Here is a 20,479-nt window from a genome sequence, read left to right as displayed (position 1 = left end):
GTTTATGGCTTCTGACTTTGTGTCACAAAAACATGCTGAAAATTGTGTTAGAAGATCTAAACATATTCATAGAGATTTTTCTTTAAACTCTGTATTTGCCTCACGGTCCATAATCAAAGGAATATTAAGATTTTTGTTTAATTTTTATATAAAATGATTTTTTTTAAGTGTCTTCATTTTCTTCATACTCTCCATATTAATTCTGGGAGTTTCACAGTGCTTCAGTGTTAAAACCCACTCGAGATAAAGTCACCCTGTGGTTTAAAGCTGAATGAGTCCGATAAAGGGAACAGCAGTGGAAATGTTGATGCAAACTCCTTGTTTCTGACTTTGCTGGGACACCCTGCTCCTCAAAGCCTTTATATAATGCTGGCAGCGTCTCTGTGAATTCTCTCAGCGTTACTGGATCTCCTGTGGGCACCACTCACACTGTAGGTCAAACATATCAGTGAGCACTATTTCCCATCGAACTCTCTTCCAGCCTGCTACTTGCTGCTGAGGTGAGTCTGTTTCCATCACATCATGCACATTGCTTTGAGAACAGCATGTTTTAGTTCGTGTCACGTCTTTGAAATGAGAGAAACGGAGTGATAGATGCTCTCCACGGTTCATAGAATCGGATCCTTTAATTGGTTCATGAATGAGACAAAGCAGGCTACACCAGGAAGAAAGCTCGCTTGTTTTTTGTTTGGTTTTTTGTTATAACAACTGCACTCTTACATACATGTTTACAGTCATGGACTTTCTTTGTATAACACCACACAAATCTATATACTCAATGGCTTTTTATATTTACTTGAAACTTCTTGCTCATTCTGGTGCATGTGTGTGTGTTTGTTTGTTTAAATTCGAGGTTGTGCTCGTATTTCAGGACTAACCTGTCACCTCTCCAAGCCGACCTTTGACCTATGATCCTTCAACGGTCGAGGAATTCACAATAAAGTTCTTAAAGAATGTGCTCATAGAACATCAAACTAGGCCTTTGTATTTGTAGAACATGCTCCTGTCATCCGTACTACATTTGATATATTTTTCACATACAAAACAAACAGAAAAATTCAACTATATACATCTTCCAGTTGTCTTTGCAGCGAAGACTGCAGCTCAAAGGGTTTTGTGGGCCAGCAGCAGTCCAGTTGCAGCATCTTTGTTTTCTTTAGCCTTGGTTTCTACATTTATTCTAATCATGCAGTTCAAAAGAAGGCAAAAATGAAAAGGAACAATAATATTTAAAAATCATTTGAAGCAGTTGGTCAGTTCAGCGACAAAGCGCAGTGGTCCATCTGAACACGTCTATTTGTTGTGTCAGTTGTGGAGATAACTCTTATTGTGTACCATGAACACACAAGCTGGCAGTCTGCTGTGCATCGGCCACGTTACAGATGAAACTAAGGAGATGTGAAGTGGGGTAGCAGTGAGTTTACAGCTGGTTGACTGAGTCAGAGTTTCTAGTTCATACTGGCCGGTCCACAGCATATTGACAGGGGCTCAAGTTGGACACGGGGTTCTGCACTGCTGGATAGGCGAAATTGGTGTGCTGCTTGGCCTTGAGCCGCAGGCTGGCCAGACTGGAGTTACAGGTGTCTCTGTACATGTAGGGACTGGCTGTGGTGGCGTAGGGGCAGGTGGCTGCGGTCACTGCTACCGAGTTGAGTGCTGAGGGACTGTTGAGGTTGTTGAGATTGCCCAGGTTGTTGAGGCTCGTAGCAGGAACTCCAGCTACTGCTGTGGGCACCATGCTAGAGGCCATGTTCATGGAGGGGATGGTGCTTGGTGGGGAGAACATGGGCTGGGATGACAGGGGGCTTACATTCATTGAGTTAAAGAATGGGAAGCTCTTGGCAGAGAGTGGGCTGCTTGCTGCTAGGCTCTTGGTGGCCCAGTTGTTGTAGGAATAACCCGTGTACATGTCATCATAGGGCTGCATGAGTCCATTGAATTGGGCACCGAAGCCATTTTTGCATAACTCTGCCTGCTGGTTCCTCTCGCGCTTTCTCCACTTGGCACGCCGGTTCTTGAACCATACCTAGGACGCACAAAAATAGCTAGTTATATGTTACAGTTCATACAGTGTGTGTATGAACAGGTCAGTGTGAGGCATAAGAACATTGTTTTGGCATCCAAAACGTTCTTTTTTCACAAACACAGCTGGACATGTTCTGAATTCTCTTTTTTGGCTTCACTTTCCTGGTTTAAATCCTTCAGTTAGACAAACAAGCTCAGACAGTGAATCGTTACAGCTGCCTTCTTTTCAGAAGAAAACCTTACATTTTGTCTGTATTTGTTACATTTTTGGAACATCTATAAAAACATACATATACGTATATGTATTGTAACCCCAAAACACTGTTTTATTCTGTCGTCATTAATAAACCCAGACAATTCCATTAAACACAGGTATACATAACTCATCATAATTAGGACAATACACAATGCTCAGCATCTCCTAACTCACAGATATCACTGTGTGGTCATTCTGGATGTTTGTACATCTGCCAGTTTGGAAGGGAACACTGTGGGAACACCATGGGAACACTGTGGGAACACTGTGGGAACACTGTGGGAACACTGCGGGAACACTATGGGAACACTATGTGAACACTGTGGAAACACTGGGAACACTGTGGGAACACTGTGGGAACACTGTGGGAACACTGCGGGAACACTGTGGGAACACTGCGGGAACACTATGGGAACACTATGTGAACACTGTGGAAACACTGGGAACACTGTGGGAACACTGTGGGAACACTGTGGGAACACTATGGGAACACTGTGGGAACACTGTGGGAACACTGTGGGAACACTATGTGAACACTGTGGAAACACTGTGGGAACACTGTGGGAACACTATGTGAACACTGTGGAAACACTGTGGGAACACTGTGGAAACACTATGTGAACACTATGGGAACACTGCGGGAACACTATGGGAACACTATGTGAACACTGTGGAAACACTGGGAACACTGTGGGAACACTATGGGAACACTGTGGGAACACTATGGGAACACTGTGGAAACACTGGGAACACTGTGGGAACACTATGGGAACACTGTGGAAACACTGGGAACACTGTGGGAACACTATGGGAACACTGTGGGAACACTATGGGAACACTGTGGGAACACTGTGGAAACACTGTGGGAACACTGTGGGAACACTATGTGAACACTGTGGAAACACTGTGGGAACACTGGGAACACTGTGGGAACACTGTGGGAACACTATGTGAACACTGTGGAAACACTGTGGGAACACTGGGAACACTGTGGGAACACTGTGGGAACACTATGTGAACACTGTGGGAACACTATGTGAACACTGTGGAAACACTGTGGGAACACTGTGGGAACACTATGGGAACACTGTGGGAACACTATGGGAACACTGTGGGAACACTATGGAAACACTGGGAACACTGTGGGAACACTATGTGAACACTGTGGGAACACTATGTGAACACTGTGGAAACACTGTGGGAACACTGTGGGAACACTATGGGAACACTGTGGGAACACTGTGGGAACACTATGTGAACACTGTGGAAACACTGGGAACACTGTGGGAACACTATGGGAACACTGTGGGAACACTATGGGAACACTGTGGGAACACTGTGGGAACACTGTGGGAACACTGTGGTAACACTATGTGAACACTGTGGGAACACTATACCTGACAATTCTGCACTGGGCTCAGAATCGTAGTTTGTATAATCATACAAATATAAGTTCATATATATTTTATTTTGAGATTTTTCAAACATTGTTACAACTCCAGCATGTAAGCTTTCTCAGTGCTGCACAGCATGCTCATATTTCCATAACATATTTTGGTTTAAAGAACAGCATGAAGGCTATATCTCACTAAAAAGAATAGTTTCATAAATATCTGGCAATTTGTGTCATTATAAACGTGGTTATGGTGATTATGGCCCCAACAGTGCTCGCTGGCACCTTCAGTCCTTTCTTCTTTAACCAACACCATCAGTATGTTTTGCAGCAGTGAGGCTGCAGAGGTCTTGAGATCATGAGATGTTCCTTGTGTGACACCTTTTATATGTGTTGTTGTATCACATTTACAAATATATTTACTTAGAAAACTGGTAACATTTTAATACTTATTTTAGCTGCTACATCAAATTAAGACTAGCTCTAATTAAAAAACTTTTATTCTTTTTGTTTTTTATTGTTTTGTGGAAGTTACATGAAAGTTCATTTGCAATGACAGAGCCAACAGGTAATGTTGAGGGTAGAAAAGGTTAAACTGTAGAGAAACACACAGCATGAAATGCCACAGACAGGAAGATGTAATTTATCTGAAAGTTGACGTCTAACAGTTTCACTCATAATTTTATTTCAATAACAAAGACAAAAGCGAAGGACCAAGAAAGTTAGAAACTGTCTCTTAACCATAACTCTCTGTCAAATACTCAGTAATATTGTGTGCGCACGAACCCACAGTCTCTGAAATACGTGATGATCACAGACAGTAAGTGTACTGTCAAACAGTCATATTAGGAAAGGCTTATTAAAACTCATAATTCACTTATTTGAATTGCGAAATCTCAATGAAAGAAATGTCAGGGAAGGGCAAGCGTCACATTGGTGCTTTTATGGCCCTATATTTGGAGGATATATATCGGATTAAAGCTTTAGTGGAAAATTCAAATCTAGGGTTTTTCAAAATGAGAGGAGTTCTTCTGTAGCTACATTTCTGGACAAACTTTGCAGAACAATGGTGTTTGACACACTCCACCATCCATATAAATACTTGGTGTAATATCTGATTCACTCTGATTGACATGTAAACGCTATTTCACATCCCCGTTTCTTTCATTAAGCAACACTAAACTGTGAGCTCGAGTTTCCTCGGCTGAACCGGAGAAAATTGTACATATATTTCTGATATCGTGCACAGATGACTGTGACGCTCCACTCAGCCACTTCTCTGTCACATCTCCAAGCTATAGAAAATACCACTGCCAGATCAGTAATGTGCTTCAGTGCTCTTATTTTATACTCTTTACACTGGCTTCCTGCAGATTTTAGAAGTCATTTTTAAATTATTTTACATATATATAAATATATATTTTAATTCCCGTCTCGCCCCTGCGGGCGGTCTACCCTTGAAGCTCGGGGTGACGGAGCTTTTCAGCACAAAGACTTTGTTCAGCTGACTCTATGGACTCAAAGTCCTTACAAACATTTTTGTTTCTTTATTCTGTTTTGTTTGAATTTATTTTTTTCTGTATTTTTCCTTGTTTTGTTTTTTTTATCTTATTAACTGTATTTCCTGTGAGTTTATTGTCATTATTCCTGTCGTTTTCATTTGTGATGCACAGCGCTTTGTGACTACATGTCTGTGAAAAACACTTTATATTTGCTTCCTGGTGATCTGTTCAGAACCACATGTCTGTCATATTCACGTTTTCTGCTGCTTTAATCCTCCTGAACCTCTGTGTTGGTGCATGCTGTGCATCACCCGATCCTACAGTAACAGAGAAGTGTCAGGACAAGCTTGTGAGAGTCGTCTGCAATGCTGTTTGAAGGTTTCTGAGAGAGGTTTTTTTCACTTTTATGCGTCTTTTGCTGAAATAAATACACAAATCCAACGATCCCTCTGAAACCACAGTGAGACACATTTGATGAGATGGACTGGTTACCGTACTCCACTTTGTTACTTTTTGTCTGTGCCTGAAAAATAGTCACCACAGAAACTCTGACCCAGTTTCGTCTGTTGACACATCTACCAGTGCAGAGACTGGGCCCGTCTTTAGTGCGTCACCTGACTGACCCGAGCTGTCAGAAAGCCAAACCTACCAAACAATAATCAGGTTTCACAGCAACCCGCTCAACAACTGCCAGCTTTAGTTTACAGGTTTAGCAAACCCAGAGCACTCCTGACTGTTGGGAGCTGTTTATTCAATTTAGTCTCATCTTTAGAGTAAGAGACCAAACGTGCTGACCTCTGAGACCTCGACTCTATTAAGCCACACAAGCAGGTTAAAAGCTTCATTTATCTGTTAGGTTTTAACTCTCCTTAGACCAGGAATCAACAATGTTTGCAATAGATTTAAGGCGAGTACTGGCATGTAGCACTTTACATCATCATTACATCTAATACTTTGGATGTCTTTACAAAATGTGCTGCCATCCACCAACATTCACTGAGTTGTACAAACGTTTCTCATCCAGCATCATTATCAGCACTGATTTACCGCACGCCCCGACTAAAGTCCCACTTACCTGCCGCTGAATATGCCACCGACAGTCAATTTAAATCTCCTGCACTGAAACCAACCTTGGATTTGTCCGAGTCTCTGAACATTTGATTATAATTTTTAATTTAAGACTGACACAAAGCCATGACAAGAACATGAAAGTGTAAGGCCGGCCACGCCCTGATGCGGAGTGTATTTCATGGGGTGTATTTCACATTTCAAATCCAAAAATATGAGTCTGCTAATCTGCTGATGTCAGCGTTCAGTTCAACATACAGTCAGTGTAGATCACGCTGATCCAAAATGAAATGAAAACCAATAATGCATCACGTAGAAGTTCTTTATGATCAGTTCGCTCTTTACCCAAGAATCCGTCTTATCAACAGTGGGGTGATCTGTGCCACGCCCTGTTTCTACGAAACCATAGAGGAAGTGGGTCATGTGACCGCACATTTTTAAAGAGTCAACCATTTTCCTCATCCTGCAGAGAGGAGAGCCTCATTGCACAAGAATGAAGCACATAGAAGTTCTCAAACTTACTTTGAAAGGCAACAAAATCAAACTTTTGTTTTGTGTGAACATTTACAGATGAAATGTTTTAGCGCTCTGTAAGCTGCACTATGAGTAACTCAAACAAGTCCAGACTCTTTTTTTCTTTCCGGGCTCCTTAGACTGTGATGACTGAGAACCTTCACAGACATATTTAAACTAACTGTGATTGCTACGGTGAACTTTGCACACAAAACCAGATCCTACAACTACACTGGATGGTTACCGCACACCGGGGGCAGGTTGTGCCACAAAACCACTTTGTTTCGGATCCACAGTGATTGTTCCCACACGCACAACATCCTGAAATACATGTTTTAGTTGGAAACATGACTGTCATTGCCTCGCTTTAAAGTCACTTTAAGTAAAAACTGGCACAGCACAGCCAGCTTTGATGTTTAACAATAGCTCCCTGACAAATCACACGAATCACACTGACAGATGAACTCTTTGGAACATGGAGGAATCTGCTTCAACGGTCCGCATCGAGAGTTTTTAGATTCCACCGATGGACGTTAGGAACGACACGATGTGCGCTCTATTGTCCTTTCCAAATATCAGCCGAGCGTGCGTGCTATGTGACCTTTCCTACAGCCAACATTAATTTGATCCATTACTTGTCAGGCAGGCCAGCGATTGTATTGTCATCCATCACAATGTGTGTCCTCCTGCTTCATATAGCTACAATGACCAAACCAGTGGGTGTGGCCACGTCCTAACATTTAGGTTTATTGTCCAAACTCACGCTTTGGTGAAGGGAACAAAATGTTTTACCCAGCTAATTACATGGAGTCACATCCATGGGGGCAGATTTGTTAATGACATATTTCAACATTGAATAGCACGGTGCACACAGAAGACTGACGTATCCCGTTCTTGAGTTGTGCTAAAATCATGAATTCTGCCCCAGCTTTACAGATGAACATAAATTTTAAAGATTACAATCAGTATTACAGAGTAAAAGGTTTTCCTGAGCAGATGAAGATCCGACAGGATTAAACCCCCCAGATTGCAAAGACACTTTTCTGCCTTTGAATTTTTGGAGGTGCACAAAGTGAGGGAGATATTTCTGATGTGGTCCTTTCAGCTCGTGCTGTGTGCACACAAACCTTCCCACCTGCAGCCAATCAGAAGAAAGTTGGTTCAAACTCTGAAGAGCCAACAAAGCTAAAAAGGCTCGTTTCACTTGATGAAATTAGAATAAGAATAATTCCACCCTGAAGTAAAAGCAGAGTAATATGTCAGAGTCCATTTGTCACTATTGTTTATGAACAGTAGCCCATCACAGACTCATCTGTGGGACTGGCTCATAGACTTGCTGGACAACAACATGTTGTGAGGAGACGTCTGCATCTTATTTGCCTGAGCTCTGCACTCTGCCTTCTCCTGTGCAGGCTGACGCCATTCAAATTAAGGAGATCACGATTTTTCACGCAGTGCTGCAGTCACTGTGAACGCACACTTAGAAGTAGCAGGTTTAACTTTGCCAAGCTTGACAATGGCACTAAAGTTGTGGTTTGCAGAGGTCACAGTTAATAAGTTTGCACACTTGGGGGACACAGTCAAAGGCCACCAAACGTTAATGCAGGGAAATGCTTGGAAACATGTTGTGCAGCCTTGTCACCTATACTGGAACAAAATACAGTCAGGGCTTCCCTCTCCCCACCATGACAGCATGTACCCACCCTGACCCGAGCCTCGGTGAGGTTGGTCCATACTGCAATCTCCTCTCTGGTGCTCATGTCAGGGTAGCGGTTCCTCTGAAAGGTGGCCTCCAGTTCCTGCAGCTGCTGGCTAGTGAAGTGTGTTCTCTGCCGCCGCTGCTTCTTCTTCAGAGAGCCGTCCTCGGCGCTGGACTCGTCCAGCTGGTTCTGCTGGGATTTCTCTGTGTCTACAGACACACAGGGTATAACACATTGCATGAGACACAAGGAGGAAGTGACAGCAACGACTCTATAGACTATCAAACGGCTGGTCGTGAAGGTTCATACATGACTGTACAGTAATGATTAGAATTAAACATACCCGTTTTTTAAAAGGAAGAAACATGCATATAACTGCATGTTGCCGTGGCTGACGATGCAAATCAGCTCACAGTCATAACTGTACTCTACTCAAGACCACATGAAAGCAGCTGTGGACACAGTGACTCAGATTTCTGTCATATGTTCGCTGTAAGTAATAAAGGCCAATAAAACTGATCAGCATTAATCAACAAATCCATAAGAAGTCATTTAACACCAACTACACCTGCTGTACATCACTGTAATCAGCACCACACCTACAAGGAGGAACTCGTTTCTCAAATAACAGAAATGTGTAAATATGTATAAAACATTTATTGACTGTAACCTTTAAGTAAAATACATGAAAACAAGAGTGTTTGCTGGTTTCTCAGTTCATTCAGCATCTATGCTTTTCTGACTCGTACTCAGGAAGTTAACAAATGGTTTTCATTTTATACCCACAGTCATCTCATTTATAACTGGTAAATGGTGGTCACATGGTACCTTTCAAGTAAAGGTCATCCAGTCATACATACAGTCATGTCCCTCCTACATCCATGTCTAAGTACTCTCTAATACTCAAACACTGAGTGAGAGGCTACAGGAGGAGTCAGGCTTCAAGCACCCATCTGACTGGACCCATTTAACCATTATACCAGTGCAAACAGATCCAGTTTTGTTATGCAGTAAAGTTAACATGTGCAAATTAACGTGCAAATTTTAAATTTGTATAAATTAGGAAACAAAGTGGTTTTATGTAGATAAATCTGAAGTGTTTTCACTTTAAGTAATGTCACAAAACTAACATGCAAGCTAACGTCCGAGTAACACAGAAACAGACTTTAACCCTCCTGCCATCCTTTAAAAAACTCACACCCATCACCCTAGGGACCATTCTCAGCCACGCCATAAAAAGACCATATATCCATATTTTATTCCACTTTAAATTAGCCAACCTTGTAAAACTACTTCTCCCTGAAATATTCATGTAAAGTTTTAATTATATTTTCGTTGTTTTAACCCTTCAAATCCCAGTGTTATTACATGAGCGCCCTGTGTTATAAGCCCCAAAAACCAAAAAACGAAACTAAATATTTCCACAAAAAACCAGTTGAAGTAATATGTGATTGTCATTATAAGTAGGCCTTTAGATGGACCAAAGATTGGCACCAACATACATTTTGACCTGCCATTATTTATTTTGCATTTTCTTTGCAATTTAAAAATTTAAACTTCAAGGCCCTGAGTCTTCATTGACATCCAAGAAAAGAAGAAAAAATAAAATCATATGATGATAATTTGGGGTTGAAAAATAGCGTTTATAATGGAAGTCAATGGGCAGAAAATGGTCCCCAGGGTGATGGGTGTGGGGATTTCTGCTGCTCAGCCATTTTAGGCTGATTTAAGGAATTCACACTGGAATATTAACATTGACAGGTAAAAACTATCCTGTGGCAAGTTTGGTTATATTCCACTGAACACAGTGGAAATGGCAGCCATTTAACACATAGCAGTGGCACAAAAAGGTCCCAAGAAGGCAGGAAGGTTAACATCAGTGATATTTGTTATAGTCATATTGTGTGTTAAATAGTTGGCAGAAGCAGTGTTAATGTTTTTATTTGTTGTTGTTTTCTTTTTTGTGATATTTACAAACTGCTCTTCCTGTTGCCCCGGATCATAAAAATAAAGTGTTTCTCTGGAAGTGTGCGTGAACATAAGGAGTGCCGCGGCCCGGCTCTGTTCGGACTTGTATTCCTGACATTCAGAGTCTGTTCCACGTTGTGATTACAGAGGCCATCCTTGCCTGTGCTTCTGTTATCATACTTCCACGTCTTACTTTGTGTTTGGTTAAGTGCTCTCGGGGTTCCCTTGCTCCTGTGTCACTTCTCTTGTATTTAGTCTGTTCACGTGTATCCGTCTCCAGAAGTCTGTTTGTTTACCTTTTTGTCCATGCCGAGCTCGTGCGTTTCCTGTTTTATTTTGATAGTCCCTGTTTCCATGTGTGTCACACTGGGCTTTGGCTTTCTTGGCTCATTAGTGGATTGTGTCCCCCAGGTGTTTTCTCTGCGCCCTTACCTTTCCTCTGTTCCTTGTCGTGTCCTTACACCCAGGCTGTGCTGTGTGTGCTTCTGTTCTTACTGTTCCCAGTTCGGTTTATGCCTGAGTTTTGGGTTTCCTGCATCCTAAAGCTTCAGCAGTACAGCTGCTGTTTCAGGGTTGCTGCTGGGTTGTCGCACAGCAACCACGCATCACTTCCATGACCATCTCTGCATTTGAACTTGTGTATTTTTGATGCGCTTCCAGCATCCATTAATAATCATTAAGAAAAGATTGAGAGTGAAAAACCACAGGAAATGTACTTTATTATTTTATAAACATGTCCTACTTGTTTGAATATAGACACCAGAAAAACTGAACGCTCAGGTTCTTTTCTGGGAAATCATCCGAATGCCGTAGGACAGTGATTTCCCAAAATGGGGATTTTGCTGGCTTCGGAGAGAGCTAGAGACACTGGAAACATTTTTCTGACACCTTTCATGCTGGATGGCTCCGGCACTATCCAGACCAGCTGAAACTGACTGGATAATAATGTGAGAGAATCATCAGATGGTATCGCTCTGTCCCAGAACGTAACATCGTGTTGCCTGCAGGGAATGCCTGCAAACAGTGCATTATGGTCAGAGATGTGCAGGAGAACAGAGTGATTGCATTTCGCCCCCAGTGCAGTGTTTAAGGGACTGCATGTTATGTCTGCCAGGCCTCCTCTCTGACAGATCTGACTCCTGCAATTTGAGGACCTCACAGAAAGAAGTGAAATTAGTTGGCCAGTTAATCCTGTGGATCAGGCTTTTGTGACGAGGGCAGGTTGGGCTCTGTTTGGTGAGGGCTTAGCTCTCTGGGAGCAGTTCAAAATGATCAGCAGGGTTTAAAAGCAGGCTCCAAGGGACCACCGACCAAATGAATAAGCTGAAGCTGCTATCTGGCAGTAAACTGACACTGGGTAAGCTGTCACTTAAGGCCAGAATCTATAACACAATACGGACGAAAGGGCAGCGACTTTTAGAGTAATGCAGCGACGGACAATAGGAGCAATCGGACTGATAATGTGCCGACATGACAAAGTCCTTCCAGGTCAGCCTCTCTGAGATTTTAATACGGAAAACAACTTCAAGAAGCTTTTAACCAAATTACTTTTCAACAGCTGGGAAAAAAAACAAAGAGCAAGATGCATTCACAGAAAGAAGAAAAAGACATGAGCTGCTAAACGTAGACGAGTCCAGATCCCAGCTTTCAGAAGCCAGTCAGGTTTTACAGGAGTGGAGCCTTTTATCCAGAGAGAAAGCGTCCAGTAGCACCGCACACTCGTTCAGTTACGCCTGCAGCATAGGCGTCAGCTCGGTGTGGTGAGGTGTGGCAACCTATTCTCCAGAATAACAGAGCTTAAGGTTGTATGTTTTGTTCATGATCACGTGAACATTAAACTGAAAGTAACACACACACGCATATATATAAAATAGCCTGTGTGTGTGTGTGTGTGTGTTTGGTAAATGGAAGTTATGACATGTTTTATTGCAAAAGACAATTTCTTTAAACCAGACTTTAATGTTATTATTATTATAATTATTAGTCTTTTATTTATCCAGGTAAAAAATCTCATTGAGATTAAAATCTCATTTCCATGAGTGACCTGGCATCAGTGTATTCATTGTTTATGAAGTAGAGTTATTTTGGGTTTTGATTGTGGAGTAAAGGCTTGTAATTCATAAATTGTGTGATTTAGATTTTGAACTTTAAACACTGAGTTTTACCTTCAAACTAAAAGCTTTCTTTGATTTATTATTATAATAATAAGCAGTTTTAACTGGATGAGAAATGTGACAGAAGCAGGAGAACAAAAGGCGACAGCAGGTGCTGCGGAGGGAGCGCCGTATTTCTCTTTAGAATAGCGCGTGTTTGACAGTTTGTTAGTGCCACGGATCTCGTGGCGGAGTGGAGCCATTAGATTGGGTTACACACACATAAACACACAGCCTCACGGCACTGACACGGACTGGCAGACGGGTGTCTGGGTTCAGATCAGACCTTAGAGAGCGGAGACGATGATTCTTATGTACGACCGGTCACGTCACGCAAGTCTGTGAAACGTATAAAAATTTCAGTGGGTTAATTTTAGCGAAGATGAGTGGCAGCTTCATCAAACACAGTTTGTTTCTCTGTAAGAACGGAACTGAAGCCGCCGCCTCTCGGTGTCCGTCCGTCTCACGGTCACGTAGAAATTGGCGGAAGAGTTGACGGGAAGCTGTTCTTCGTCGCTTTGGTGATTAAACACAGAAATGTGGCGACGGCCGCAACTTTTCCAGTTTTCTCGCTTGTAAAGAGCGCGCGATCCTGGCGCCGGTCCGGTGCGCGTCCACGGCGAGAATTACGTTTGATTGTTCGGCGGTTCATTTTCATATTCAAAGTCGGATTGAGCGACGTTTGATTAGAGCTTATCATCGGCCTGAGTTTGGGCCTAGAGAGTCTGCGCCGACACAAATCACCCGCAAATGAAAAAGGCTCAGAATGTAATTCCACTCGCAGCGCAACACTCCGAGCCTTTCTTCACTTCTGAAATGACATTACACTCGAGGTCAGCAGACACAACAGCCCGCAGAAAAAGCAGAAAACCACCAGTTTCTTTTCCAGTCATCTTCACGGAAATATCATCTCGCTGTTAGAGTAAACTAATAAACCATTTAGTCGTACATTTGCGCAGTGCATCAGTCATGTGTCAGACAGAGATCAGACTGACCGCTCTGGTCCAGGCCTTTACATCCCGGGTCATGCTGCGGGGTCCCGGAGTCTGAGAGCGACAGCGCCGGGCTGCGGGGATCACCGTCCGTCAGAAGGTTAAAATCCATAACCAGGCTCTGCACACAGACACACACGGAGCGAAAGACACGGTCAGAACACTTTTCACCACCTGCAGTCAGCATAAAGAAAGAAACAGCGGCCTAAAGGTCAGCGACCACAATTATCATCTGATAAATCTACAATTCTACCAACAGAAAGACGATTTTACCTTTTTAAATATTTTATTTCCAAGAACATTTTCATCATTTTGTAATATTGTTACTTTATTGTTTGCAGTGTTGATTTCAGATGATTATCCTTCTTTAATATTGTCTTACTGCAGGGACAGTCGTGACTCCGTTCAAACATTTATCCATGTTTTCTCCAGTTTTATATTTATGACTCATGTCCAGCTGCCATAATCCATACAGAGCTGATAAAATACTGATGTTACCAACATCATGTGTTGTGCACAACTCCTTTCTTTAATGTAAAAAGGAAGGGACTGAGTTTTCATAATCGTGAAAAATTCAAAAATATTATCAAATACTCTGACTTGAAGTGCATCAAATCAAACACACAGTGTGGTTCATCATGTGCATACAATCATCTTTGCATCTGAGGATCACCTGACGTCTTTGTATCACCCTCTGAATCACAGTGTTTCATGTGGGTCTGTGTGTATTTGTTGTACTTGTCGATACATGCTCTCTTCTCTCTCCAAGCTTTCCTTTCACACTCGGTTGTGGTTATGATTATGATCCCCTGTATAGAAGGCTGACACAAGCAGCTATAAGTAGACCTGCCTTGAATTGGCTCTATTTTGGGATACACAGGGAGCGCTGTAGAGGTCTGGCTGTAAAACACACTATGACATTTCCAAGTGTCGGTCACTGTTTTATTAATCTGAAAGCAGCTGATTTTGAAAATGCAGTTATAGAAAACGATGGGATGATTTGTGGCTTTGAGGTGAAAATAGGATTTGGTTTAATCACAAAATGCTGGTTCAGAAATGAAGCCAGTAGAAACGGTCCTGAAGCGAGCGGATCAGTGCAGGCTCATCGATGTTACTGTCAGCTGCAAAGTGCTGGACTCAATCAAATCAAAGAAAAGGGAATCAAAGGGATAAAGACCCACCCTAAACTCAGCACGGTGCCAATGTTTACTCGTCTTTTTGATTGACTTTGCATTTTCCACGTTCGGTTAGTGAGTGAAAATTCAGAGCAGGTCTTGAGGCTACTGTCAGCGAATCCATGTCATCAGAGGTTTAAAAAGATGATACGGCTGCTCCCCGTTTGATGTTGCCAGTGTCTGTGTGTAGTTAACGTTGTGGTTACAAGCTTTATACTTAGAAGCAGCACATTTAGATTTCCAGGCGAACGGGTATTTGTGACCCCCACCTCTCCTCAGCCCCTCCATCACGAATGTGTTTCCCTGTCCTCTGTTTGCCACTATGCCAGGCCTGACATTCTGCTAGAGTTAAATCAGAGGGCTCGGACTGCGGTGTTGCATCAAAGACCACCATCCCACTGCTAACATGGATTAAACACTATCCCCTGTTTTATGGTAGGAATTCATTAAAAGCAATGGCCTGAAAAGAAGTTTGAGAAAAGGGCTCAAAGTTGTTCTGACCTTTTTGTCAAAATGAAATGGTTATCCTGACCGGACTGGTCTCTTCCAGGAGGACCGTGCCTCCATCCATATGATGTGATGGCTCACTTAATGCTTAATGCAGATGAAAATGATCTGAATCGCGTGTTATGGTCATTACAGTCGCTCCATCTGGAGTCAGTTAAACACCCACAGGAGATTTTAGACCAGCTTGGCAGACATTACGCTCTACTATCAAACACTAAACGAGCAAGATGAAGTTCCAGCTCCCAGGAGAGCTTCATCTTTACAATAAGGAGCACTGAAGAAATCTGGGTGTGTGTGGTGGCTCAACATGTAGCAATGGTTTTCTTTTAATTTGTCACTCATCTATACTCTACTCTTGAAATATGGGAGGTAGAACCAGTGACCACATGGAGTTTTTCTTGTTTTGTCTTTATTCTATTGTTCTAATCCGTTTCTCTTGGCAGAAATGCCCTAAAGAGTCTATGCAAATATTTGTAGCTCCATGCAAAACACACCTAAAGACTCCTACAGAGAGGACATAAAGTCCTAATATTTAGAGGTCAGCTTAATAAGACAAAATCAAGTAAGAATACTAAATGTAATCCCAGAAAGAACCACACAACGCCAAACTCAGCCTGACAAATGCAAATGTCCTCCACTAACGTTCACAGAACAAATGCTGTTTGGCACAACAACACACAAAAACATACAACTGCATTTTCTTCCTGCTCCCTCTTCACATCGTGTCAGCGGGTGTGATGCTGCGCTGAGGCCAACCTACATGTTGTGATGAAAGGTGTGCGACATGTGCCACATCTGAATCAACGTTTTCTTCCACTTCTGTTTCTCAGCCTTTAAAAAGCACGTTCGTGTGATCACCACCAACATTTGCTACACTTCAGAGAAAAAAGACTTGAGTCTCTTTTTTTTATTGAGCATCCGTGACAATGGTGACAACATTTCACAACAGACGGGAAAATGAGCACTGCGTGGAAGCTACAGCTGGATCCCGGGGGTGGGGGGCGAGACCTCAGTGCTTTGGATTAATGACTCTGACATGGACGGTGGGTTAAAAAGATCAGTTACTGTTTTATTTTCCAACTTTTCTTTAACGGGATGACTTAACAACGACAAACACACACTTTTACATTCAAGGCCCATCTATAGGCTTCACTGTAAAAGTCAAACAAAAGCAGCAAAAACTGCAACAAGATATGAATTCAGGCAATCAGCTTATATGATAATGAACTCTTTTCATTTGAAAAGCAGACCATCAATGGATGTTTACCTTTGCGCTGGATTGTTGTTGAGCCACTTCTCTGTTTTAAAGCTAACAGCCCTCCACAGACGCCACTTAAACGGCGATGGACTCGACAGAGCAACAGCCGCCCAGGTTTAGTATCAGCAAGGTCCGGTATTTTGGCCAGAAATGACAGTGAGCTAGTTTGGGGCACTATATCCGCCGTGGCAGTGCTGGATGGACGCGGGGCCTGCTGTCAATGTGGTGCTGAGAGGCCCGAGAGGCCGGCTGGCTCGGCAGTGAGGGCGAGTGCGGGTGATGCAAGCCAGTCATTTTGTCCAAAACAACGTGCCACAGCCCCACCCACCAGCACTCACACACACTTTCTCATGAAGGGCTCGATTATATTTGTAAAATCAAAAGCCCTCATCCTCCCTCCCTGCTCAGTATGTCCAACAAACTATCACCGAGCTAACGAGCAGGCCGGGCCTCAGCAGCTGACAGTGTGACTAATCACTGACCGCACAGCCTCCCGTGACCGAACCACTGAGCTGAGCAGACTTTTTCACGGATCTTACCTCTGCTTTCTAACACAGACCGCGGCTCTTTCCTGGAGCACACTCGAACCTCTACCTCAGCTTTGAAACAAAGCCTAAAACACGGGTAATCTGGAGGAGGCGGGCGGGGGTCCTGCTAGGAAGTAAACGCAAATCAACAGTTTGCATGAGCAGAAGCGCTTTGCATGAGTAGCAGCCTGGTGAAATCGAGCTCAAAGCATATATCTGCTGACGATAATACAATAAATACTTGTGAAAAAGTGCAATCCTCTCATTTCTGCAGTTCTGGCGGTCCATCTGGCAGTGCGCGCGGCGGCGTGCTTGCATTTCCACGGACAGCAGGCATTAGCCCGGGAATTATTCATAAACGCGTTGAGAATTAATTCCTGGGATTAAGAGTTGATTAAGATGTGTGTCACTTTGCTGTCTGAGAACTTATTAAGGGCCTCCTCCTCCTAAGAGGCGGCAGATGGAATTTCGGTCCAATGTTTGTAGATGTTAATTTCTGCCCTCCTATAACAGCCATTTGCATATGATTGAGGGAGCGAGGCCGATGAAGTCCTGCAGCAGAATCACGGAGGAATAATTGGTTGGGCGAGCCAATAGAAGCTCTCGACAGTGATCAGTACAGAGCGTTTCCACATCAAGAATTTATTAGGCCCGATAAAAAATGCATTTCACCCATTCAGCTCAGTCTGCGAAGCAACTTTAGTTAACAGAAATTCAGACCTGCAGGGGAATACTAAACACTCGCGATTTTATTCACAGACGGCCGGGTTAAGTCCCGCGCGTGAATCTGGGTCCATTTATAACTAAAGGTTGTGTTTGAACAGTGTGCGATCTGCTTCTTATTATTAGATGGAACACAAATGACAGTCAACTCCAAGTCTGTATTATTATTATTATTATTATTATTATTATTATTATTATTATTATTATTATTATTAGTATTAGTATTAGTATTATTGTTGTTATTATTATTGTTATTATTAGTAGTAGTATTATTAGTATTATTGTTGTTGTTGTTGTTGTTGTTATTGTTATTATTACTTCGACAGATCACAAAAGTAATGTAAACATGTTGATAAGTCATTGTGCTGGAACCTTGGCCTCTCAGCGGAGCACCTCGGCCCTCGGCTGGGTGTAAAATATTTCCATTGTGCCCTGAGGCCAAACGTGAACTTCGATTAAACAAATTCAAGTAAGTATTTTCATATGTCCGGATCTGAAAACATATGCAAAAAAGGCTATAAAGTACACGCCTGCAGGGGCAACGCTAAGATGGTCATTTATAAATTTAAAAAAGAACAATCGCTTTGATTTTCATGTTTATAATGATAACAACAACAACAATAATAATAATAACAATAAAAATAATAATATGAGCAGCGCGAGCTTCTGAGTTTATAGTGATCGAACATTTTGATCTGTTTATTCTGTAGTGACAGTTTCACGCTCTTTCCCTTTTTTATTATTTTAAAGGAATTAAACAAAATTATTTTGTGGAACAATAATAATAATAATAATAACAATAATAATAATAATAATAATAATAATAATAATAATAATAATAATAATAATAATATAAACAGCGCGAGCTTATAGTGATCGAACATTTTGATCTGTTTATTCTGTAGTGACAGTTTCACGCTCTTTCCCTTTTTTGTTATTTTAAAGGAATGAAACAAAATTATTTTGTGGAACAATAATAATAATAATAATAACAATAATAATAATAGCATTATTAATATTGTTGTTGTTGCTGCTGTTTCCTTGAAGATTCCCTTCAGTGTGATTATACAGAGTGAAGCTTGTGAGTATCCGCGCGCGTGTATGTCCGCGGGTTCGTGGGGTTTCCTCGGGCCTCTGCAGCCTCCCATCAGTTTTCCTCACATTCACAAATATTTTTCACATTTTCAAATATTGTCACGCCGTCGTTTGAACACGTTTCGAGATGATCATCTTTCTGGTTATTACAAAAATAGAGGTAAAAGAAAAACAGGCCTCGAACACCTACCCACGGAGAAGCGCTGCAGCAAACAGCACCGCTCTCTTGTACCAAGTGCGAATTGTCGGATTTACTCGAAGCACGTCACGCCGGCCGTGTATAAAGTTAACATTCACTGTGATTTAACTGAAGCATCAAACGGTCGCTTTTCATCAGCACAGTGATCTGCTCGTGAGGAACGCAGACGGGATTTTATTTGCGTTCCAAGCGCTATTCACGGTTTATTCTTCTGACTCTGTCCAAGAACAAACAACGTGTGTATTTTGGAAAAGTGCAAATCGTCCCACAGAAGAACGTTAACGAAGCCTCTCAATTTTTACTTTGGTCGTCTTGCGAACTTTAATGCACAGGAAAAAAAATCTACTTGGATTTCAAACACACCAAGAAAAGCTGAAAAATAAAAAGACAAAATTACTGAAGGGGCGCGGGGAAAGTTGGGCAGTTTCACTTACATGGAATCCCAGGCTAGTTAAATTAATCCGTGGAAAGGGCAAAGAGCTCTGCTGCAGGCTGATGGCTGTCCTGGCGTCAGGTCTGCTGGTGACATGGACAAAAACTTCCCCGGGTGCGTCCAAACCTCAGAAGAATGTGTCTGCCGTCACTCTCTGTCTTCCTCCTCTTCTTCTATCCTCGGTACTGTCAGACATGAAGGCTGTGGACGAGTGAGACTTGATCCCACACAGAGTATAGGGAAGAGGCGGGAGGGGGTGCGGGGATGGGAGGGGTTGATCTGGTGCTAAGTATTGTGTGCGACAGGTCCACTGCAGAGAGGAGAGGCGAACCCCCCCCCCACACACACACACACTCAGACACACTGATGTGCAAACACACGCAAACACTGAACTCCCATTGGCTCTGTCTACAAACACCCTCCATCTCTTCCTGACTGCACAACTCTGGTTATTATTTACCTGCACATTGTTTGTAGGGAACAGCTGCACTTATAGCTTTAAAATTCAACCAGAAAAATGAACAATAGTTTAGTTTAAATTGAATTTAATCATTTTCAGTTTAGTTTACACTGAAGTTTCTTTGACACAGAAATACATAGATCTGTCACATAAGCTCGAATATTTACTTGAATAGAAAAGAAATGCATCTGTGCTTCCTGTGGAAGATTTCACTTCACCGGCACGTTTTAAAAGAAGTCTTGTCCACGCTCGGAAGTATTTCTGAGCGTCTCTGAGAGCAGCGCTCACAATGACAACACTCAAACGCAGCTCTACATGTGGCGTAATTTAACATATTTAACCACGTGTTCAGTGAACCTGGAATTCTGTGACTAATGCAGCTGATACCAATCAACGGATTCACTGGACTTTTAAAGAGGAAGCACCACTATAGAGAAATGATTTTCATAAACATCAACAACAACAAAAATCAACAATCTGTTATTAGCCTCCAGAATGGCCACTATCAAAACAACAAGAACAAACCTACTGA

At 42.3% G+C, this 20,479-nt stretch overlaps 1 protein-coding gene across 1 annotated transcript; it reads right to left on the bottom strand.

Moving 5' to 3' along the window:
* Positions 1 to 602: 602 nt before the first annotated feature.
* pitx3 (paired-like homeodomain 3) lies at positions 603 to 19,611 on the bottom strand. Its single transcript, XM_085476775.1, has 4 exons — positions 19,489 to 19,611; positions 13,574 to 13,691; positions 8,461 to 8,666; positions 603 to 2,026 (listed from the first exon to the last, which is right to left on the bottom strand). The coding sequence occupies exons 2-4, from the start codon at positions 13,680 to 13,682 to the stop codon at positions 1,454 to 1,456; spliced, it is 888 nt and encodes a 295-aa protein (XP_085332901.1). The 5' UTR covers positions 13,683 to 13,691; positions 19,489 to 19,611; the 3' UTR covers positions 603 to 1,453.
* Positions 19,612 to 20,479: the final 868 nt, after the last annotated feature.

The sequence above is a fragment of the Copadichromis virginalis genome, linkage group LG13 (assembly GCF_057382275.1).
Source record: "Copadichromis virginalis isolate Kocher_CV1m ecotype Utaka linkage group LG13, C_Virginalis_male_GT1.1, whole genome shotgun sequence".
In the NCBI taxonomy this organism is placed as follows: domain Eukaryota; kingdom Metazoa; phylum Chordata; class Actinopteri; order Cichliformes; family Cichlidae; genus Copadichromis; species Copadichromis virginalis.
This window is presented reverse-complemented; position numbering and strand designations above follow the sequence as displayed.